Source organism: Gigantopelta aegis, chromosome 6, assembly GCF_016097555.1.
Source record: "Gigantopelta aegis isolate Gae_Host chromosome 6, Gae_host_genome, whole genome shotgun sequence".
NCBI lineage: Eukaryota > Metazoa > Mollusca > Gastropoda > Neomphalida > Peltospiridae > Gigantopelta > Gigantopelta aegis.
The window spans coordinates 90,227,638-90,253,231 of record NC_054704.1 but is presented as its reverse complement, the minus strand read 5'-3'; the positions used below and the strand labels follow the sequence as shown (position 1 = coordinate 90,253,231).

Genomic DNA, 25,594 nt, shown 5'->3' with positions numbered 1-25,594 from the left:
AATGTGTATATATTTTTAATTTAGTCAAGTTTCTGGCTAAATCCTGCTAAAGTGCACCATGACTGGTATATCAAAGGCTGTGGTATGTGCTATCCTGTCTATGAGATAGTGCATATAATAGATCCTTTGCTACTAATGGAAAAATGTAGGGGGTTTCCTTTCTTAGACTATATCTGTCACAACTGATAAATGTTTGACATCCAATAGCTCATGATTAATAAATCAAATGTACTGAGTTGTAGGAATTCCAGTTTAGAGGTGGTCTGGTGTTTAGAGGTTGTACAGTGTATTACATGGTGATAGGTCAAAACCTGGGTGGGACCCTCCGTCCATTATGTGTACTAAGCAGGCAGTGAGCAAAGTGAAATGTAGCTTTACTGCTGAGTCACACAACCGTGACGATCCAGCCATCTTCATTAGAATCAAATAAATGTGTAAAGGCTGGGACATACCGGTATGTATGCATACATACAGTTCATCAATGCAGATCAAGTGGAGAAATGAACCAAGTTAATGGAAATTAATGTACCCATGTGGACCATGTCTGTTAACTCTTGTTAAAGAGACCACCCACTAGGTAAGAATCACTTTATTGTGGCATGTTTTATTTCTAATTTAATATCTATACACACACACACACACACACACACACACACACACACACACACACACACACACACACACACACACACACACACACACACACACACACGCTCACGTACACACACACACATACACACACACACTCACATACACTCACACATACACACTCACACATACACACATACACACACACATACATACTCACACACACAGACACACATACACTCACATACACACACACACAGACACACATACACACAGATATATATATATACATGTATAATAGCCTGCTGTGTGTACAGTCACCTGTCATCTGTAGATTGTCGACCTACATGCCTGTTCAAATCACAGGAAAAATAGAAATATTTCTTTAATGACAACTGGGAACATTTTAAACGTATACATGTATAGAGAGAGAGACAGACAGAGAGACAGACAGAAAGACAGAGAGATCTACTGCCACCACATAGGCCATTCTTACTACAAATAAAGCAACAAGTTCTCTTTATGTGCATTTCCCCATGTACATGACAGTGTATACCACAGCCTTTGGTGTACAACTGTGTAAAATACTCCTTGCTGTGAGACAGTAGGAAAATAGACCATATAAAAGTAGTGGGTTTCCTCTTTTAACTATATAAAAAGAAACAGCTGCTTACCAGAAGGAACTGCTCATGTAATGGGCTTCTCCTGCCTGCGTGTGACCCAGAAAACATGTATGACATGTGATTACATAGAAGCATGAAAATATATCCTCCTCCTCATTTTCATTTGTTTACTAGCAACCCCTGCAATTGCCCACAGGAATCAGCAATGCCATGTAGATTACAATGGAGTTTTTAATTCTCCACAGCACATTTTGGCCTTTGACTATATTCAGTTGTTTTTCAACGGCATGTCTTTTTCGCCATTTTGTTAATCGCACGGGTTGTACTAGTATGCTTAATACCAAACCAAATCTGAGTTATTTCTATAGCCATTTGGGGTTTCACTTTTCAATCACTGTGCATCATCACTTGTACGGGTGTAGCAAGGTTCCAAAAAGTGTGTGTGTGGGAGGGTGGGGTGGGGGGGGGGGGGGGCACATACACACATATATATTTATCCTAAAACTTACTCATGATATCCATGTCATAAATCCATGTGATAATGTAGTGTATTAACCCAGTTAATAATGTTATGCAAATTTAAAAGTATATGCAAATTTGCAAGATCTCTAGTTGTCAATGGGTCATTTGTTTACAAGCCAAAAAGACCTGTATACCTCAGCGTAACATTTTCATAAGATTTTGTTACCAAATGTTTGATATCAGTAGCCGATGATTAATAAAATCAATGTGTGCTTGTGGTGTCATTAAACAAAACACAAAATGTAATATATAATTGAGTAGATCTATTCTAATTGCAAACTAACCATAACCCTGATCTGCATTTCTTTGGGTGTTCAGTGTAGTTAATAATTCAGTGTACTGTCTGGTGTTAATGTAATTTGTTGGCTCTGGTATTCTGGACATAATCCCCCATCATTACCACAACTCTCTTCCCCCCCCCCCTCCGCCACCTGGCATGGTGCTGATGAAACCATTCTCCTCCGAGTGTATTGTGTGATCACAGTAACAGACAGCTGTGTTAATTAGTTCTGTGTGGTATGGATAGTGTCTAATGTATGCAGGTGATGAACTCACATGTTTGAATGCATGCAACAGCTGAATTCTGTCTGATGTGATGTGCATGCAGAGCTTATTAAACCATTCTGTCAAAACATTATTTATATTTGGGGAATATTTTGCTTTCAGAATTTTAATCTGTGTACATGTATATAGCGATATTTCTAGTCAATTAAAAACTGGTTAGCAACTACTGTTTAATGTTTTAAAATTGTGTAGCCATCCCTGAAATTTGAGACCCAAATCGCAACGCAAAACTGAAGAAAATGTTCCCAGATGTTATGCTAGTGGTCTTTACTGGCACCTAAGTAGGTTATATTGGGAATTTAAAATAAATGGTTTGTATAATATGCAAAATTAGTAGATCTGAAGTGGTCTTTATTGCCAGGTGGCTGTTATATAATAATTTTATTGTAGAGACTTCTGTGTTCAACAATCTGTGGTCTTTAATTTCAACTTATTTTCATGCTAATATCCAATTAAAGTTCAAGCATTCTGTCCTGGGCATACACCTCAGCTATCTGGGCTGTCTGTCCAGGACAATGGGTTAGTTGGTTAGTGATTAGTGAGAGAGAAGAGGGTATAGTGGCCTCACACCTATCCATTGAGCCCTTAAGAACTCACTCTAGGTTGGAGCCGGTACCGGGTTGTGAACCCTGTACCTACCAGCCTATAGTCCGATGGCTTAACCACTGCGCTACTGAGGCCAATATCTGTGGTCTGATTAATTCACAGAGCTCTCTTAGGCTCTCTTAAGTAACATTACATCATCTTTGTAAGTGTTTTTGCATTGCAATGTAAAATGACAAAGTTGTGAGTTTAGTGAATTCAATTCTATGCATGTATAGTAGGACTTGTTATTTGATAGTGCCTTACTACCAAATCAAATCAAATACCATAGATGACAATAGTATCATGTGGCTAAAACTCCTACCTGCAGTGTATCAATCGACATAAACACCACAGATATAAATACTACCACCTCTCACCCTTAAAGGGACAGTCCCGAGTTTGCTGCATTGTAAGATGTTGCCGACTAATAAAATATTTGTACGATTAAACTTACATATTAAATATATTTTCTTGTTTAGAATATCAGTGTCTGTATATTTAATGTGTTTCTGGTTGTCTTAATATTTGTAAGAAGCCCAAACTGGATTTCGTCTTCAAAAAATTTCGTACGTACGAAAAAAGAACATTTTCGGAAATAAAACGAAATTTAACCCAGTACAAATATTAGAACAATCATAAACATGTTTAATATACAGCCACTAATATTTTATGCAGAAAAATATATTTGATATTTAATTACAATCGTTAAAGAGTCTCTGTTAGTCGATAACATCTTAAACATTGCAGCAAACTCAGGAATGTCCCTTTAAAGTTAATCGGAAAAAAATTGGGGGGGTCAAGTTGCTCATTTCAGAGAAAACAGATAGTGTCTATGACTACCCTAGTTCTGCACGAAATTTGAGTACTTTTGTTTGAAAGTACCCGATACATGTTTCAAGCACAAGGCTACTTGACACAGTCGTACTAGATGAAATAAAATTGCATACATTTTTTGTCCAGAACGAAACCTTTTTTTTACAAACAACACACTCACATTTATCACCAATCACAGGACTTGTGGTGTTAACTACTCTATCAAAAGTTGGGTGCACCTCGCACTTTGACCCAGCTGGAAGTTATCTGGTTTAGTACTACCAAGATATATCATTGCATGACCAATGTTTGAACACATGTTTGAACACATTTAAAGCCAAACAAAACTGCTTTGATAATAATTTCATTGAATCCAAGAAGGATAAAATACTTGTGCTATCTATAATGTAGATGCACTATGTCTGGAAGTTAATGTTGTGGAAAGTATCTAATTTCCATGCAGACATCAAGGAGAGTTTGTCACATTTATCTGAATTAGCCTCAGCTGAGGTTCTCCAGTTACACACATACCTTAGTTTTCCTTTCAAAGGTCAACACATGTAGAACCTGCAGCTAAAACATTTACTTTTGCATGTAGACTACTCAACATCCGCAAGGGATATTTAGAAAAACATATGTCAAATAAAGCAAATGTATTTATTGTGTTTGATGGATGACATATCTAACTGTAGTCATGCCTTACTGTGGTGATATATGGGACATCCAAACTGCATAGTTTTATTGGTCACCTGATGCACAAATTTAAGATGTGCATAAATTGTTTATCATGACATATATTTGTCATATCCCTAATGAAGGTTGAGTAATATATACTCACGGAAAAAAGTTCCTGTGCATCATTAAAATTTTAGTGAGACGTATATTTATAACAAATTTGAATATTGTGTTTTACATAGATGTACTATTTATCTGTCAAAAGTACAGTGATTCCCTCCTGTCTTCTGAACCAGAAATACAGTCTACACAATGCTTGGTGCGCCGTCGGTGACGATATAACAGAATAACGTATTGACGTCATGTCATGGTCGTACTTTGTGATCACCTAATCGGTTGCGTAAAGTTCTTCCACTGATTGGCCTTAACGCAGGGATGTATTGGGATGTTAAACTGGTCATTTCCAAATGATTCCACATGTGTACTCACTTGATATTGACGACTGGTTAACGTGATGTCACGTGTCGACTCACTAAACATGGAAGATCCCTAGTATTCCTAAACTGTCGAGAACATCTCCGCAGACACTGCATAGTGTTCTGATGAACACCAAAATGACTAGCAACCACGTTTGTGCCATTTTAACTGCAATCATGCCCATCTTTCGAAGAAGTTCATTTTCTTGGAGGTGTGGCATCACACTGACGATGATCAGATACCAACAAAAGTATTTTTCTGAGTCCAATGATAAGAAAAATGACGTCAAAGAGGAGCACGTGATCAATAATGCTAGTAATGCAACATATGATCACAAAGCATGAATAGCTCGTGCAATTGACTGGGCACTGCTGGGATATGGAAGGAAATGGTTACACGTTTATTTACTGATTTTTTTATGACCAGATTTCAAGTAAATTATACTCTATATGCAATTATTTGGTGCACAGGAACTTTTTTCCGCGAGTGTATATATATATATGTATATATATATATATATATATATGTATATATTTACATGTACAATGAAATTCCTCTAAACTGGACACCCTCGATACCAAGTAAAAAGTCCGGTTTTAAGAGGTATACAGTTTACAGAGGTTCTCTTCTGCACAGATATTTTAAAAGGCACCATAAAAAATGTCTGGTTTTGAGGGATTCCGGTTTACAGAGGGTCCGGTTTTGACAGGTTTCACTGTAGTTATTAAAAACGTTTGGTTTAACAGTATTGTTTGGTATTAAAAACCAGAAAACATTTTCCTGACTTTTAATTGAAAAATTAATTTGTGTATGTTTTAAAAATGAAATATGAATTTTACACATTATTTTATCAGCACCTACAATTATGTGTCAATCATTTGTAAATGTGACTCTTTAAAAGGAGGGGCGAGACGTAGCCCAGTGGTAAATCGCTCGCTTGATGCACGGTTGGTTTGGGATCGATCCCCATCTGTGGGCCCATTGCGCTATTTCTCGCTCTAGCCAGTACACCACGACTGGTACATCAAAGGCCGTGGTATGTGCTATCCTGTCTATGGGATGGTGCATATAAAAGATCCCTTATTCCAAGTCAAAAAGAGTAGCCCATGAAGTGGCGACAGTGGGTGTCCTCTCTCAATATCTCTGTGGTCCTTAACCATATGTTTGATGCCATATAATCGTAAATAAAATGTGTTGAGTGCATCGTTAAATAAGACATTTCCTTTCTTTAAAAGGAGAACAGACTCTTAAGCCATCTTCTATGTCTACATTAAGTACCTAGCACAGGTTTGACTGAATGTAAAAAGTGGGAATGAATGTGTGTTTGTGTATGCATGTGTGCACAATGTCATGCATGCATGCACTGCGTGTGTATGTTTGTGTGAGAGAGTTTGTGTGAATGTGTGTTAGCATAGGTTTGACTAAATGTAAAAAGTGTGGAATATATATGTTTGTATATGCATATATTATGTATCTTTGTGTGTATACAGATTTATACATATATGCATAATCCACAACATCCATAACAGTGTTTTGTATGCAAATAGGTTGAGTAGATTCATTTATGCATCTCTGTTCATGTGTGCATATGATCACTCTATGCATTATGGAGATCTCAACTGTCTAAAGTGACCACCTTTAATCCTATATACTGTAACTGCTCAGCATGGATTCCACTGTACTGCTTTAAACAGTTTACCATGCACATACAACCGATCATCAACACAAAGTTGAAGCAACTGTCTTGGCTTATTTATAGTTTTGACCAGTGGTTGACTTGTCATATCCATTTACAAATACAAATAGTAGCCTCTCTGTCACCTCAATCATCGTATCCTAACTATCGGTCCTCATCCTTTTGTTTACGAGGGAAACACACAGTTGACTCTCCCTGGGACTGTCATTCACTCAGTCACCATGTACGTCATTCACTCATTGTTCCAGGACATTAATAGATCGTTCTAGACCACTTGTTCAGGACAGTGGTCTGGTGAGGGCCTACGCACTGTTGTAGTATTTTGGGGAAAACATGTCAACGATCGAATAAAAAGTTCACTTTCTAGATATTTGGTCAGCAGTGATGAGTGTGATTGGTTCTTGTGTTTGTTGACATTATCAGCTATTGGAGAAATATACCTAATGTTTTTATTGTTTGACAAAAGCTGATAGTAATACATATTGATTTAATTTTCTGCTGGGATGGTTTGCTAAGCTGACTGTCTTGGTAAGTTGTCATTTATATATATTCTATATTGTATATAATCAATGACTTGATAAGCTGACTTGATCTTGGTAATTAAGTTGTAATTTATATTTATTCGATATTGTATATAATGAATTACTTGATAAGCTGACTTGATATTTGTAATTAACCCATAATGTACATTGCATGTATTTGTAGTTCTCAACCCTGACATCTTTGAAATTAATTTTTATTAGCAGAATATTAAGCTACAGTTACAACCTAGTTTAAGAAGCTTGTAATTTGTGCTTGGAAAGACTTATCAAAAATATTATAAACTTGTTATTATTAAAGGGACAGACCCTAGTTTTTAAACACTGAGGCATAGTTTCAACCCGTAAAAATTTGGTTAATTTACAAACCTGTAACAAATTTGGATACAACAGAGTGAAACAAGAGTCTGTGACATTGAAATACCATTAAAAATAGACTAAAACGCGACTCCGTAACAGTTACTTCTCAGACGCACGTGCATTTTTAAAAATATGAAAAAAAAAGCATTTTGTGATAATAGAAACACCAGGATAACCAGAAACACTTCAGTTGTACGGAAATGGTTAATCTAAATAATATAATATAAGTAATGTTTGATTTTAGTGATCATAAACGACTCTAATAGTGAAACATATGCTGTAGTGTTTAAAAACTAAGGTATGTCCCTTAAAAGATACTGACACTAGTTTGACATTTTTCTAAGTATGAACTTTTTCTGCTTTGCATAAAATGCACTTTGAACTACAGATACTATATTATGTAGAAATACAAATATGAGTAGAAACAATTTACAATGAATTTAAATTATAGCCAAAATATTTTACACTAACTATGAGTTCTGTGCATGTAAGAAGAATCAACATCTAGCTGTTTATTAAGTGAACAATCGACTGAAGAATTCCAAATATGCTAGTTATGGTGATTGTGTACTTGTAATAAAATTATTTAAAAAAACATAAAAATAAAAAAACCCACCAAAAAAACTGTTTAACCCATTTACCATAAGAAAACATCAGTTAAATTCACATACATGTGGGATGAATTCTGAGTTAGGAATGGACGTCCTGGTTGGTTGTGACGTAAGTGTTGTCAACTGTCAAATGCCATGTGAATTGTTGCAGAAGTTTTGAATCACATTAGTATACCTTCAGAGTGGAAGCTACAAAGCCTGATTTGTTTTAACATGTGTAACTAATTCAATCCCACATTACAAGAGTCCGATCGATGCGCGGTCAGTCTGGGATTAATCCCTTTCGGTGGGCCCATTGGGCTATTTCTCGTTCCAGCCAGTGCACCACGACTGGTATATCAAAGGCTGTGGTATGTACTACCCTGTCTGTGGGATGGTGCATATAAAAGATCCCTTGCTGCTAATCAAAAAGAGTAGCCCATGAAGTGGCGACAGCGAGTTTCCTCTCTCAGTATCTGTGTGGTCCTTAACCATATGTCTGACGCCATATAACCATAAATAAAATGTGTTGAGTGCGTCGTTAAATAAAATATTTCCTCTCCACATGACATCTTTGTACATGTATTATATACAGACATTACTACACTAACAGTGAATTAAATATAGGTATTCAATACCAAGTGTTCCATCATTTGTTTCTCTCAATACATTTTAAATACAGTGCTTAAACACCAGTGATTAAGAAGAACAGGCTGTGTAAATAGAGTCCTTTGCTTCTTTATTATAATAACAACTCACTATTGTGTTTTCTCGAGGCAGCAGACTTAAATATTGTATTAAAATTAAGATAAGAAAGGTGTGTAATAAAAACACAACGTTTTAAAATAGATTGTTCTCACTTCTTATTTATTGCACCTGTTTATTGAGCACAGGAATATACCACTTGACCGCTATATGGGCTCACAATATTTAATAACTTCAGAGAGTCATAATAAACTTAGTACAATAAATGAAAAAAAGAAAGTGAAAACAACCTACCGGGTATATGACTTTTTGTATATATTTACATGATCTTCAGTAAAGTTATTAGGTAGCTAGTGTTTACACTTTTATTAAAACATTGATGTTATATGGACAAAAACTTGTTGATGACTTTCTTGGTGTGTTTGTGTTTACATTTTAAAGAAATTACTGTTTACAAACTTGCTGTCACGGTAACTGATGACTGACATTATTTTGTATCTGATTGGTATACACAGTATGTTGTGTTTACACCACTGATGTATTGACCTTTGTCAAACGGGGTGGGTGAGGTTGGACTGAAGAATCTAGTTTAGTGGTAGAACACTCGCCTATGGTGCAGTGGTTATCGGATCGATCCACCTTTATGGCACCCACCCATTGTTGTTTTGGGGGTGGGTGAGGTTGGACTGAAGAATCTAGTTTAGTGGTAGAACACTCGCCTATGGTGCAGTGGTTATCGGATCGATCCACCTTTATGGCACCCACCCATTGTTGTTTTGGGGGTGGGTGAGGTTGGACTGAAGAATCTAGTTTAGTGGTAGAACACTCGCCTATGGTGCAGTGGTTATCGGATCGATCCACCTTTATGGCACCCACCCATTGTTGTTTTGGGGGTGGGTGAGGTTGGACTGAAGAATCTAGTTTAGTGGTAGAACACTCGCCTATGGTGCAGTGGTTATCGGATCGATCCACCTTTATGGCACCCACCCATTGTTGTTTTGGGGGTGGGTGAGGTTGGACTGAAGAATCTAGTTTAGTGGTAGAACACTCGCCTATGGTGCAGTGGTTATCGGATCGATCCACCTTTATGGCACCCACCCATTGTTGTTTTGGGGGTGGGTGAGGTTGGACTGAAGAATCTAGTTTAGTGGTAGAACACTCGCCTATGGTGCAGTGGTTATCGGATCGATCCACCTTTATGGCACCCACCCATTGTTGTTTTGGGGGTGGGTGAGGTTGGACTGAAGAATCTAGTTTAGTGGTAGAACACTCGCCTATGGTGCAGTGGTTATCGGATTGATCCACCTTGATGGCACCCACCCATTGTTGTTTTGGGGGTGGGTGAGGTTGGACTGAAGAATCTAGTTTAGTGGTAGAACACTCGCCTATGGTGCAGTGGTTATCGGATCGATCCACCTTGATGGCACCCACCCATTGTTGTTTTGGGGGTGGGTGAGGTTGGACTGAAGAATCTAGTTCAGTGGTAGAACACTCGCCTATGGTGCAGTGGTTATCGGATTGATCCACCTTGATGGCACCCACCCATTGTTGTTTTGGGGGTGGGTGAGGATGGAATTGAAGAATCTAGTTTAGTGGTAGAACACTCGCCTATGGTGCAATGGTTATCGTATCGATCCACCTTGATGGCACCCACCCATTGTTGTTTTGGGGGTGGGACGTAGTCCAGTGGTAAAGCGCTCACTTAATGCGCAGTCAGTCTGGGATTGATCCCCGTCGGTGGGCCCATTGGGTTATTTCTCATTCCAGCCAGTGCACCACGACTGGTTTATCAAAGGCCATGGTATGTGTTATCCTGTCTGTGGGATGGTGCATATAAAAGATCCATTGCTACTAATCGAAAAGTGTAGTCTATGAAGTGGTGACAGGGAGTTTCCTCTCTCAATATCTGTGTAGTCCTTAACCATATGTCCAATGCCATATAACCGTAAATAAAATGTGTTGAGTGTGTTGTTAAATAAAATATTTCCTTCATTCCTTCCTTCCACCCATTTTTGTTTGGTTTTGGTATTGTTGTATTATGCTCTCTCTCTCTATCTCTCTCTCTCTCTCTCTCTCTCTCTCTCTCTCTCTCTCTCTCTCTCTCTCTCTCTCTCTCTCTCTCTTTTTCTCCTTTTTTTTCTTTTTTTTAGCTTTTGTTTTTGTTTAATTTATTTTAATTAAAAAAAATTAATTTAACAAAATAAAAAAACAAATCTAATTTTTTTGTGCCACATGAAAGTGTATGGTTTTGTTTTGTCCTGTCTATGGGGAAAAAAATCCATATTAAAAATCCCTTGGTTCCGTCCACTAGAAGATTTCTTCAGGAGCAATCAAACCAAGTTAATTTCACAATAACCAAACAGATTAATTAGACACCAAATAGCTGAACTTGAGGAATGTACTGAGGGGTGTCATATATAAACATTATTTTACTTCATATAGCAGAAGCATAGTGGATGTTTAGATTTAGTTTTGGTAAAAATCATATTTTAATATTCTTAAGAATAGTTCACTATGCTTTGTATTCCATTATAGTATTATAACCAGGAAGCAAAGTGGATTTTAAGACGTCACTTCAATGAGACAAATGTTGCACAGTCATGATAAGTCATTAGAAGCAAAAAGGAAGAAGGATGTTATAAAGTGTGTAGGATGGTTTAATCATAATAGGCAATTGCCATGGGGTCCAGGAAAATGATAATTAATTTTATTTTACTTCTTATTCTATTTAATTTATTAAAATTTCATTTTGATGGGTGTTTTTTGTTTTTAATTATTATTATTTTTAATGTATTATTTTCATTTACCCAGTATCAACTCTATTTAAATAACATTTTAAGTTTTCAAGTTGAAGGCAGTTTGTGCCCATGCTTTCTTTGTTTTGTTTATTCCCTGATGAGCCAACTCCTTATAATTGAGGATTGTCTGAATGGGTGAAACCATTCACGCATAGGTTTGTGGGTGAATTGTTTTGTTCATACTCCGATGGACGTAAAAGAAATAACAGACCATCCTTATAATTAAATTTGAAACATACTTACAAATAATTAATAACAACACTAAAATTTCATAGTTTATTTTGAATTATTTCTTGGTTCATAAACAATAACACTCAAGAAGACAAAGTACCAATAAAAAGTGACGTCATCACATACGATGTTGTCTGACATTGCCATTTTTATGTTTATCAAGAAATCAACCAACACACATTGCTACAGCTAGACCAATGGCATGCCTTTATAAACTGTTAATTACTAATGATTATTATAACAGGAATTTAGTTGTATATATCATTAAGAAATTAAGTCTGTGGGATGCTGGTACTAAAAATAATGTTTATGTTTATCTAGAACTTAATTAACCTACATGTATGTTGCTACAGTAGGACCAATGGTATGCCTCTTACATTCTGATTTAATAATGATTATAACAGGAATTTAATTATATACATGTATATGATTAAAAACTGAAGTCTGTGGGATGCTGCATATAAAAGATCTCTTGCTACTAATAAAAAGGAATAGCCCATGGAGTGGTGGCAGCGGCTTTCATATATCATCTATTCAATTCCATTTTCGATCCCTGTCGGTGGCCCCATTGGGCTATTTCTCGTTCCAGCCAGTGCTCCATAACTGGTGTAACAAAGGCTGTGGTATGTACTCTCCTGTCTATGGGATGGTGTATATAAAAGATCCTTTGCTGCTAATTGAAAAGAATAGCCCATGAAGTGGTGACAGCGGGTTTCCTTTCTCAATATCTGTATGGTCCTTAGCCATATGTCTGACGCCATATAACCGTAAATAAAATGTTTTGAGTGCGTCGTTAAATAAAACATTTCCTTCCTTCAATTCCAGTTCAACTTATTATTATGCTGATATGCAATTAAGATTCAAGCACGCTGTCCTGAGCATACACCTCAGCTATCTGAGTTGTCTGTCCAGGACAGTGGGTTAGTGGTTACTTGTTGGTGAGAAAGAAGAGGGTGTACTCACTGAGTTGATAAGACACTCTCTGGGTGGGAGCCAGTACCAGGCTGTGAACCCTGTACCTACCAGCGTTATGTCTGATAGCTTAACCACAACACCACAAAGGCTGGTTATCATCTATTGTAAACTGATTGGAGTGTGTTCTGTATTGTGATTGGTTAATTACATTCTTTTTCCGGGATCAAATAGACAATAACACCCGGAAAGCTAATGGCATCATTAGAAAGTGACGTCATTAGCAAGTGACGTCATTAGCAATTGGAACAGGCAAAGTTGACGATTCAAGGGTCTACAGTTAGATTGTAGTCAGGTATTTTTTTCAAGAAATGCCAAATATACAGTTAATTCTGTAGAAACATGATTCAGTTTACAATGGACATAACCATATGGAGTTTTTAGATTTGCGGGTGTTATTGTCTATTTAATGCCCGCAAATGTTTCATTTTTTACCTCAGGGTAATGCCTTCAGTCAAAAATGACATTTGTGGGATCAAATAGACAATAACACCCACAAATCTAAAAACTCCATATGGTTATCTCCTAATAGATATGGTCTTTAACCATACATCTGATGCATTTCAACCATAAATAAATATGTGTTGTTAAATTATTTCTTTCTTGTATATGAAGTGTGCATTACCTTCAGCTGTCTGGCCTGTTGGTAATTTGTTTAGGAGTCAAATACATGTAGGTCAATTTCTTCTGTCATTCATAAATCTGCTACCTGTGTCACGTTGGTGAAGTATCTTATGAATAGTACAGTGAAACCACTCTAAACCAGACACCCATGGAACCAAGTAAAATGTCTGGTTTTAAGTGTTAACCAGTTTAAAGAGATTATGTTCTGTACCAATATTTATAAAAATAACCTTGAAAAATGGCAGGCTTTGGAGGAAATGTGGTTTACAGAGGGTCTGGTTTTATGGGGTTACACAGTGCTTGAAAAAGTCAGTGACAGTAGGGCATTCTGAAGGAATCTGGCCAAGCCCTGTTTCCATGGTTATTGGTTTGAATGAAAATGTCTACATTCTACTTTATTCAGCTGGCAGTTTGATTTGTTTGTCACAGGTCATTTGGTTAAAAATAATATTTCGCTGCTAGTGTACCAAGAACTACATACATGATTGGATTCACAACCATAGGGATGCACAATTTTGTAAGCTGTATTTTGTTTTATTTAAGAATTTTAACACAATTGATGTAAAAAAAATCTGAATATAAATGTACATGTATGTGAGATATATGTAATTTGGGATATGGGATGTGGCTATCATATAATTATCGTAAGTCCAGTATATATGTGATATAATATTTTTATTATTCAACTGTATTATGGTTGTAATGTTGTCCTTCATTTTAAAAGTGACTTGGCTTATTTCTTAAGTTAACCATGTATTATTGAGAAAACTCTGTAGTGAGTGAGTGAGTGAGTGTGAGTGTGAGTGTGAGTGTGTGTGTGTGTGTGTGTGAGTGAGTGCGTGTAAGAGAGAGCGAGAGAGAGAAATAGAGTGAGTGAGTGAGTATGTGGGGGTGGGGGGTATTTATGCCTCACCTAAACAAACATGTACATGCTACTTTTCTGTATGATGGCTTTAACTCGAGGACAAAGTCAACTTTTGTGTGTGATTTTTTTTTTCTGTTTTCTTTTTCATTTTCCTTCTTTTCATTTCTCTCTTTTTTTTCCATTTATCTCTAGTTAATTCTCTCAACTCCTAAATCAAAGAAACTTGGATCAATTATGTTTTTCTCCCTTTACACACCAGACCAGTTTATGGCAGGCCAGACATTTAATTTGGTGGATTTCTTGTTTAAATGAGTCATTTGCCTAACAGCTAGTTATTAAACGTTTCTTTAAAGTAGCCCAAAGTGCATTTAAAAGGTCTTGTTAGTGATAAAGAAAAACTCATATACATGTATAGAGAGAGAATGCTGTGTCAGCAGATGTCTTCAGTTATTGCAGCTGTGTGTATATATTCAATATTCTACTCCATGGGCATATAGAACTGTAAACTAGGTAGGCATACTTTGTTTTTGTTGCTTTCAGAGCTTATATAATATCAGTAAAGAAATTCTGCATATATGCATTTTGTTATACTCAGTATTACAATTTTGGTTTAAAGGCACATCCTGATTTAGCAGCCACTGTTTCTGAGTAACAGAGTCTTTTTAAGAACTAAATTTACAAGTTAAACACATTTTCAAGTTGAGAATATCAGTGTTTCTGGCCATTCTAATGTTTGTAGTAGCTAAAACTTCATTTTATTTCCTAAAATATATTTTTGTGTATATTGAGATTATTGGGAGATAAAAATCTCGTCTCGGATTCTAGAAACATTCAGGCGATCCGAAACACTTTGTATATACAGGCACTGATATTCTAAAGAAGAAACTTTATCCTCTATGCAGGGTTTGTAGTGGTTTTAAAGTCATTGAAAGTCTTTGAATTGTAATAAAAGTCTTTAAATTCTTGTATTGTGTTTGTTCTTTTATTTTATTATTAATTTTTCTCAGTCAACATCAGTACACTGACCTTCTTTCTGCTGGCGTAGCTACACAAATGTACATCATAGAACAATACTTTTACAGCTGCATGCACCTGATATTTTCCATTTACAAGGTTTAACCTGTCATGATGCATATAAAAAAAAGCCCAATATCATGCTATAGATAGCAACATAAACAAACTGATTTGGTATTTTTATCGCATTCTATTGTCTTTAACCACTGTGTAAAAGTCTTTGAAGTCTTTGAAGTCGGTAGGTAAAAGTCTTTGAAAGTCTTTGTTTGGTCTTTAAGGCTATGAACCCTGCATATGTAATTCCAGTGATTACAAATGCACTTTGAGTCGGGAACTTGTTACAAGTATAGCAACAGGCTGAGAGCATTGTCTTTGAGGGAACTGCCTGTACACAGGTAGATACATTAATGTTAATCACTCATTTAAAGTATATTTGTTTTCGTTACAGAGCTGAAGTGCGGACATTCCTGTCTCTAGACAACCCACGAAATGTGCAGGAACGAGTCACGTCGGATCATTTTGACGATTCAGACATGATGGTGAGTAATATAATAATAATAATAATAATAGATTTTTATTTCAGATCACTGATCCATAGAACACATTTAAACATCACATACAAAACTGATTACATAGTACACAGTAGCTTGTGCCAGCGATTTACACATACAGATTTGGCATACACACTTTTCTCTCATCCCTAGCCATGCAAGACAGACCCATTCCATGACGTCAGCCCATGCGGAATAAATCTGTCTTGCATGGGCTATGACGTCATTGAATTTAACATGGGGAGTATGACGTCATATCAGTGCGAGTTGGTTAGTTTTAGATTGATATTGTTTTATTAAAACCTTCATTATAAAAGCTATCTTGTTAATTTGTAGTGTTAAATTATATTTAACGTATGAAACAGACTCAGCAAATATGATAGTGTTGTTTATTCATGATAAAACGGTCAAATAAAGAAGTTACTTTTTCAGCCATCTTTGTTTGGTCATGTAAAATAATGATTTATTTATTGAATGGATGCTAGAAAAAGACTCCATCATATGTGGTTAGGTAGAATAGAAAAAGTACACCCTCAGTGGTGATAATTTCGACCCTGGGACGAGCCTTGCCGAGTCCCAGGGTCGAAATTTCCACCACCGAGTGTGTATTTTTTCTGTCCGACATGACCACATATGATGGAGTCTATTAGTACACTGCAGATGGGCAAGTAGGTCATTTGAGGTTGTTTCGATTCTGCTCTTCAGCGATTATGCTGTTGAGCAAAGTAAATTAAGTGCCAATTTTTTTTTTTTTAATATAACGTATTAAGTCACATTGAATCATTTTGTCGATTCAGACATAAAGATGGGTAGTGTAATGTGCTATAAACACTGTCTTGAGTTAATAAATTGCTACCATTATTAACATCTTTCTGACAAACAGCCTTTTTAACAAAAAAAATTATATATTAGATATTTAGTCATAGAAAGGAAACCTGCTAATTTTTTTCCATTTTAATAGCAAGGGATCTTATATATGCACCATCCCACAGACAGGATAGCACATACCATGGCCTTTGATATACCAGTCATGGTGCACTGACTAGAACGAGAAATAGCCCAATGGGCCCACCAATGGGGATCAATCCTAGATTGTGCATCAGGCGAGTCCTTTACCACTGGGCTACATTCCGTCATGACAAAAACCTGCCATTGATAAAAACCCTGACAGAGGGTAATCTATATAGAAGCTACGGCAATTGCTGTTGGTGCTGCCATGAGGTTTGACTCTGACACAGGTACAAAATGAGCTTAATATGTAAGCTCACAATGAGAGTTCAATGAGGAAACCTTGAATCATGATGCATGGTAATCATTGTCATAAGCAATCCATTTCTACATTAATTGGCTAACATGCAGAGCATGTTATACCTGTCAGTTCTGTAGTAAAGAGACAGTAATCAATGACACATGAAACCTCAGTTGTATACATGGTAAAAGAGAAATGATGAGTAATTTAGAAATTCATGGGGATGTTATATTTTAGATGTTTGGTAGAAGGTGATATAATGTATTTTTTTAAATTTGAAATAATTAGAAAAATAGTAGTTTCCGTTTCTATAACCTAGCTGTAGGTGTATGTACATGTAGTTTGTAGTACACACTTCTTTTAAACATGCATTAAAGTTTGTTTTCTTTAACAACACCACTAGAGCACATTGACATATATATAGTCTTAGAGAGGAAACCCGCTACATTTTTCCATTAATATATATCAAGGGATCTTTTATATGCACCATCCCACAGACAGGATAGCACATGCCACAGCTTTTGATATGTCAGTCGTGGTGCACTGGCTGGAATGAGAAATAACTGGGCTATATCCCACCCCTGTTAAACTTACTAACGTAGTATCATATATTTGTTGTTAGCTGCAGGTGTTGTTTTGAAAATATCAGTCTGCACTACCCTATGGATAAATACATGTAGATAGACCTGTAGATATAATATTATACGTCTGGCTGGAAGCAAGTCATATTTTATTTCCAATAATCCTTATTTTTATGCATATACATGTATATATATATATGTGTGTGTGTGTATATCTACATGTAGATGGCGTGGGTATTTGTGTTCCAGTTTCCCTCGAGGGTATTGTGTTGGCAACATATTTCATACTGCAGTAACCTACTGCTGTCATTATGCACGTCAAAAACAGTTTGTTATAATGGAAAAAGGAATATTCCCTTAACGGTATCCCCTGGGGTGCCATGAGTAACCGATTGCCCTTGTTTTACTCAAGGATTTTTTACATCTCAACCTGTTCCCCAAAGAGACGACTGATGCACTAAAGGCCTTGGTGTATAATGTTATTTTGGGGAGTTGGGTGGGTTTATTTTGTGGTTTTTTAATATTTTTAAAATTATTATTTATTTATTTAGTTAGTTATTTTGTTTATTGTTAAGTGCATGTAAAAGATCCCTGCTGTTTTCGTAGTAGGAATGACCTATGCGGTATCATTAGTTTCTTCTCTCTTCACTAAGTCTTGAAATAACCCAGCTCAAACTTAATGACAGCACCTACATGTATAAGCAATTGCTGTTCCAGCAGTATGAATTGTTGTTGATTCAAACCCTGAAATAACCATATGTTAGACATCAAATAATCATATGTACATTAAACTGTGCAGATGTGTCATTAAACAAAGACATGTATTCATTTCCTATCCTTTACAATATTCCATTGTATTATGTGTTGAGCAGTTATTAGTGTCTTGATCTTGTGTTTGAATGTTTGGAAATAGATATTTTCAAGTTTTAAACTCATAAGTACAACATGTGTTAATTGTTTTATTTGGATGTTTTCCAAGTAGGTTCTGTTAGAATGGTGAGCAACAACTGAATGGCATGCACCAACAAAATAAAAAACAAAGCCTCAACATTTTTTAGATTTTTAGGTCAATATGACCTACTTTTTATTCCAACAATGTTTACATCTTGTGCAAATATTTCTAATTAATTTTTTGCCTCATGTTCAGCCAGCTAATATTTCACTATTTGATTGATTCACGATATGGTCATTTTTTTATTTTACTGTGAAGCACATAAACCAATACAGCGAACATTTTTGTGCTCTGTCTGGCTGAACTCAGCCAAGATTTAAAAAATAAAAGCACATTTTAATGTCTTTCTTGCTACCTCACCAAATCACAATTTAGACATAATTCTTAAATATATTTTTAAGTTGTTTTTGGCCAAGTTTAGAAGATATAAAAATACCCATACTGGTAATAATAAAACAGCTAGTCAGTCCTGAATGAGTTGCTCATTTACATTTCTACTTTATGTTATTTGCTTGTAAAATAATTCACAGAAAACGTCACATACACTAAGAAAAGAAGAAGTTTTAGTTTGACTATGGCAATGACCGAATGTGTACTTATGCCCTCGGAGTTTATATATGTGACCTGTCACCTTTAGGTAGTCAGTGACCTCATGTGGAATATATATATGATGGTGGTCGGGAAGAGGTCAAGAGAAGACAACCTGAGGCTATAACAAGAACCCTAGTTAATTATATACAGACTGTAATATAGCCTCAAAATACTGGTATATATATTCTCAAAAGTGTAATGTTTGATAAATGAGTTTGCCGTGACATACACAACATGAATTTCCTTTGAAAAGGTCATCTTCGTTAAAGATTCATCAACCCATGTTTTTACCTGTACAATATTTTGGTGACTTACACATGTATGTCAAACGTACCTTGTTAAATGGAAGTTAAAGGTTTTTTTGCTGGGAATATATAATATTAATATCTGTATAATTTATAAAACATGTTTCATGCTGGGAATTAGATTAATTTCTGTACATCTGGCAAGTTTGTTTATTGTGGGCTTATTATGGAGTGGGGGTGGTTGGGTAAAGTTGTTTTGGCATTGTGCTTATTTTTTGTTGTATATAGCTATTTTGGAGCTGGGTTTTTTTTTTTTGGGGGGGAGGGGTTTAAGTGGGGGGAAGTTTTAATATACATATAAATATAAATATTTTTTTAATTAATATTTCTTTTTAAATATTTTGTGTCCCAATATTTGTGGGAACCCAAATTGGTTGGAATTGCTCTGGGAAAACTAATTATATATATATATACTAGTGGAAAAAAATAACTGTGTAACCTAAAAAATCTGATGAAAATAAAACCGCTCAATATTTTAGCCTGATGTTTTGTACATGTTACCAGTGAACGCACCGCCACACAATAGCTGGGTCAATGCCGTATTTGCACGTGCAGTTTTGCTTCTGGGACATGAACATGTTTTTCCCATTTTTTTCTCCCAACATGTTACTTTTCAAGTTTTTGTCGACTTTTCAACTGTCGGGTCATTGCATGCCAACCGGGGGTACAGAAAAGCAGGTTATTTCTGTTGAAAATTGTAGCAGAGCAATGCCCAGGCTAAACGAAAATGACCGCCTTCGCGCAATTGGCATGATCCAGGCTGGTATGCGCCATCACGCTGTCGCTACGCAATTTGGTGTACACATAAACAGTATTCAGGCTTTGTGGAGACGTTATCAACATGTTGGTAATATCAGAGACCAACAACGTGCAGGCCGTCCACGCGTGACGTCACGACAGCAGGACAACCACATCAGACTCGTGCACCTCAGGAATCGATTCCAAACGGCAAGTCTGACAGCGCGGACCATTCCTGGATTGCGTGCCATTAATCCCAGAACTGTACGGAATCGATTACGTGAACATGGTATCCGTCCGCGACGCCCGGCTGTCCGTTCAGTTTTTGCTAAGACGTCATCGTGTAGCACGTTTGGCTTGGTGTAGAAGACACTTGCACTTTAATCGCCGTGACTGGGTGGGTATACTGTTTACGGACGAGTCCAGGTTTCACTTGGACAGCAGTGACGGCCGTTCAAGAGTGTATCGTCGTGTTGGAGAACGTTTTAGTGACGCCTGTGTTGTGGAGCGACGTGCATTTGGCGGAGGCAGTGTCATGGTTTGGGGTGGCATCACGTCAACTGGACGAACACCTCTTGTGGTCATCGATGGCAATTTGAACGCTGTACGCTACCGTGACGACATTATTCAGGCTCACGTCATCCCATTTGTGCAAGGACAGTAACGTCACATCACGCTTCAGCATGACAATGCTAGACCTCACGTCGCCCGGGTGGTAATGGATTTTCTAGCACAGCAGAACATCGATGTGTTGCAGTGGCCTGCGGTCTCACCCGATCTTGCACCAATCGAGCACGTCTGGGATGAGATGCAACGTCGTGTACGTGCACTGCCTAACCAGCCGCTGACGTTGAGAGCGCTTGGTCAGACGTTAGTACAGATCTGGAACGGCATTCCCCACGCATTCTTCAACAATTTGGTAGGCTCTATGAGGCGACGGTGCCAGGCCTGCATCGACGCAAACGGTGGCCATACGCGCTATTAACTTTGTGAACTGTTTTTTTACCCCCCATGTCTTTCATCCCCAATACCGATGAAATGACGGATGCTGTGACATTTTAAATGAATTGACGTTTTGCTTAATTGCCTAATAAATAATGCTATATGATCACTTTATCGTTTCATGTCTTGAAATTATGTTTTTATCAACATGATAACCATACACAGTTACTTTTTTCCACTAGTATACTTACATTTGTTCAGGGGGGAAAAAAAGTTGATTCAGCAATTTACGCACACACAAAAAACCTAAAGAAATCTCCATTCATCCAATTAAATTGCTGTAAAGTGTGTGTATATATAAGGAAAAACAATTTAATTATTTTTTGACTCAGTTTATTGGTTAAAATACTGCCTGAATCAGCTGTTTGTTTAATGGGTACAGTCTACCTGTAAATCTGTCAGTGAATGCCGAAATGAAAAAAAATATTATTGTGACCCTGTCGTTCAGCTGTTGGTAAGTGAAAGATATATGTAGATTTACATGGAGTCACCCGGCTGGTAAAGTAATCTGTTACTGTCATCAAATATTCAGTCATATATGAACACCACCTGTCTCACAGACCATACAGTTTATAATACAATCATGGTAGTATGGCCACTTTATGTAGAGGTTGAAAATAAATACAGTGACATCCAGTTTTAAACATTCACAGATTGCATGAATTGTTAGTAATATTGGAAATTGAATTTGCATGAAGAAATAAATGTATATAAATTATTTTGAGAAAAGACTGATACCACCAGTATATGCAGAGTTGAGCTGTTTCAGTATTTCTGCAGTTCATGCTGGGTACTTCACACACACACTGTGTGAGGTCATAAGCTTGGGTCGACACATTTGTAACTGTGCTGATGAAGTTGGTGCCACTTTTACATGCATGTAATTTCAGGGTTTTAATTTGAATGTCTACATGTACAGATCAGTGGCCAAATTCACCAACCACTTGCAGCTTTGCGATTTCACAGTGCAGTGCAAAGAAAGAAAGAAAGAAAGAAAGAAATGTTTTATTTAACGACGCACTCAACACATTTTATTTACGGTTATATGGCGTCAGACATATGGTTACGGACCACACAGATTTTGAGAGGAAACCCGCTGTCGCCACTACATGGGCTACTCTTTCCGATTAGCAGCAAGGGATCTTTTATTTGCACTTCCCACAGGCAGGATAGCACAAACCATGGCCTTTGTTGAACCAGTTATGGATCACTGGTCGGTGCAAGTGGTTTACACCTACCCATTGAGCCTTGCGGAGCACTCACTCAGGGTTTGGAGTCGGTATCTGGATTAAAAATCCCATGCCTCGACTGGGATCCGAACCCAGTACCTACCAGCCTGTAGACCGATGGCCTAACCACGACGCCACCGAGGCCGGTGCAGTGCAAAGAGACCAACAAAGATAATGTGATGTTGCTAGTGAGCTATGTGAATTAGGCCTCAGAAAGATAATTTAATATATTTTATTTTTTTATTTTTTATTTACAGAACAGCAAAGATGCTAACCCAGTTAACCTGGGTCCAAGTGAAAAGCCAAGGTAAAGTGACATAATTCTACAGACATTGGTTTATTTATTATAATACTGAGATCTATAAATCTTTCTCATGTAGCACCCTTTGAGTATCAGTATCATTTTCATAATAGAAGAAAAAAACCTTTTAAAATTTCTACTATGATTTCAGTCCATTCTAACTATTCTCCACGTTTTTTCGACTTTTAGATAAGGAATAAATGAAATGGAAATCAAAAGGAGAAATAGGAAAGGGGGAAGTGGGGGGGGGGGGGGGGGAATAATAGATAAATTTTATGAAATTATTAATGGCTCAGAGGTTCTTTGATCAAGACTGGCTGACAGACAGATATAGACAGACACTGACAGACAGACAAACAGAAAGGCATACTGCAGATAATTAGAATAAAAAATACCACATACCACAAGCAAGTCTGTATGATGTGTTCATCTACATAAATGATTTATTGGCAAACCCGCTGTACATGTAATATTAATTCATTTTCTGTTTTTCAGCGTCCGTCCAAGTGATTTTGAGTTTTTAAAAGTCATTGGAAAAGGAAGTTTTGGCAAAGTCCTTCTAGCGAAACATCGAACGGAAGGAGAGGTTTATGCAATAAAGGTGCTGCAGAAACAGGCCATTATGAAGCGGAACGAGGCCAAACATATCATGGCTGAGCGAAATGTCTTGTTGAAGAATGTCAAGCACCCGTTTCTCGTTGGCCTGCATTATTCATTCCAGACAGCCGACAAGTTATACTTTGTGCTCGACTATGTCAATGGTGGAGAGGTGGGTTAATTTTTATTTTTATTATTTATATATATATATACATGTATATACATATATATATATTTTTTTTTTTTTTTTTTTTTTTTTTTTTTTTTTTTTAATTGGATTTTGATTTAAATATTTGTAATTTACTTTAAAAAATACTTCAAAATTGGTATGTTTTTTAAACTAAGTAAACAAAAGTGCAGGAACATTTTAAACATGTTTGTTTTAGAGCACACACATAGCTTACCTCATAGCTGAAAGGGGAGATAACTATAACAAACTATTTGTCTGTGTAAAGATATAACAAGGATCTCAGGAAAAGTGTTGATAAATGTAAATAATGAACAATTAAAACCAAAATATTAAAGTCGTAATTGTAGCCAGGGAAAATTATATTTGAAAACATATTGTAAAATTATACATAATTATATAAATTAATATGTCAAATGCAAAATCCTTTTCCTACCTTTTTAAAATGGTGCATTATGTGCTCACTAAAAGAATGGCCAAAATGTAATTGTTCAATTTAGTACTTATTTAGTGAATTTAATTCAAGGTTGAAGATAGATTGTTGTTATTACTGTTTGTTTTCAGCTGTTTTTCCATCTACAAAGAGAACGCTATTTCCCAGAACAACGTGCCAAATTTTATGCTGCCGAAATGGCAAGTGCAATAGGCTATTTACATTCCCTGAATATTATTTATAGGTAAGAAATTTGGTTATTAAAAAATAATAATAATTTGTACTTTAACATTCAATGAAATAAAATACTTACATTACACTTCATTTGAACATTTATTATTAAAAAAAAACTCATCGTTACCAAATACAAAATCAAGAACATGACCACATTAATGAACATTTTAAAACATATCCAGACATAAACAAAGCCATACTTCAAAATGACAAAGACAATGACCATAGTATTGTCATAAACATGTATATTGGTGTGACTACAGATATATATTTTATAATTTGGAATCAAATTTCATTTTTGTTTAAATCTTATTTTATTGGAATTGGAATTGATTGGTACTGTTTGATTTATGAGGTCATAATGAGGGTTTGCCAAAAAGTAGCTTAATTGTAGCATTTTTACATCGTGCAAAATGATGTTCCAGCAGGGATTAGATAGATCATAATGGCAGGAACTTAAAACTACTTTAATATGATTGGTCTTATATAAGTGGCATAGTGAAAATAAAACATCAGATTGTTTCTGGGTTCATATCCCAGTAGTGGCTCCACCACAGAGATAGTTTTACCTGCTCTAGAGAACCACTGCAATTGTTTCATTCCCTCGTTTTAACCCGATTTCCATGCTTATATCCAGTTACAGTTCAAGCGTGCTGTCCTGGGCACACACCTCAATTATCTGGACTGTCTGTCCAGGACAGTGAGTAGGTGATTAGTGAGAGATAAGTTAGTGTAGTGGCCTTACACCTACCAATTGAATTGATATGAACCCATTACCTACCTAGTTTTGTTATACTAGGATTGTTTGAGGACTGTCTGAAATTCAGTCTCGGTATGAGCAAATAAAGTGTATTAGCATCAGTCATTGACAGTACAGTAGTTAATACATCAAATTTAAATTCAGTAGGTGCTGATGTCACATCCTATACATGCTCCAAATTGCATAATGTTTCTTTGTGGCTAATATTTATTGTTGTTGTTTTGTTTTTTCAGAGATCTCAAACCAGAAAACATTTTACTGGATTCTCAGGTAATTAGGAGTTATTCTTTTATAGACAAACTGTTCGTAATGGTAATTTCTTGTTGCTTGATATTTGTTAGTCACATTAATGCATTTCATTGTAATATACTGATGAAAAGAAATAAGGGAATACATCAATTTGTAGACCAAAGCGTAGTAATGTCTATATTTCATACCAAGTTATAATGTGGGATTGAATGTCTGTAGTGTTGAATGTGCTGCCTATATGTTCCCAGTCAACTTCTGACAATATGAATTGATTTTTGATGCAGTCATTATTTCTTGTTGCTATCTGTGTGATCCTTTATTTCTTTCCATCAGTATATAATTGACTGGAGATGAGTTTTCTATTTCATATCTTGGCAAATTCTTGTTTCACTTT

The 25,594-nt window shown here is 36.3% G+C and overlaps 1 protein-coding gene across 2 annotated transcripts in view; it reads left to right on the top strand.

Moving 5' to 3' along the window:
• LOC121375322 (serine/threonine-protein kinase Sgk1-like) overlaps window positions 1-25,594 on the top strand; it is a 116,191-nt gene that overhangs the window by 77,177 nt on the left and 13,420 nt on the right. For both annotated transcript variants that reach the window (XM_041502719.1, XM_041502718.1), the window contains 5 exons: window positions 15,690-15,780; window positions 22,697-22,746; window positions 23,236-23,509; window positions 24,089-24,201; window positions 25,185-25,221. In XM_041502719.1, coding sequence (XP_041358653.1) covers window positions 15,690-15,780; window positions 22,697-22,746; window positions 23,236-23,509; window positions 24,089-24,201; window positions 25,185-25,221 — 565 coding nt within the window. The remainder of the gene's footprint in view (window positions 1-15,689; window positions 15,781-22,696; window positions 22,747-23,235; window positions 23,510-24,088; window positions 24,202-25,184; window positions 25,222-25,594) is intronic.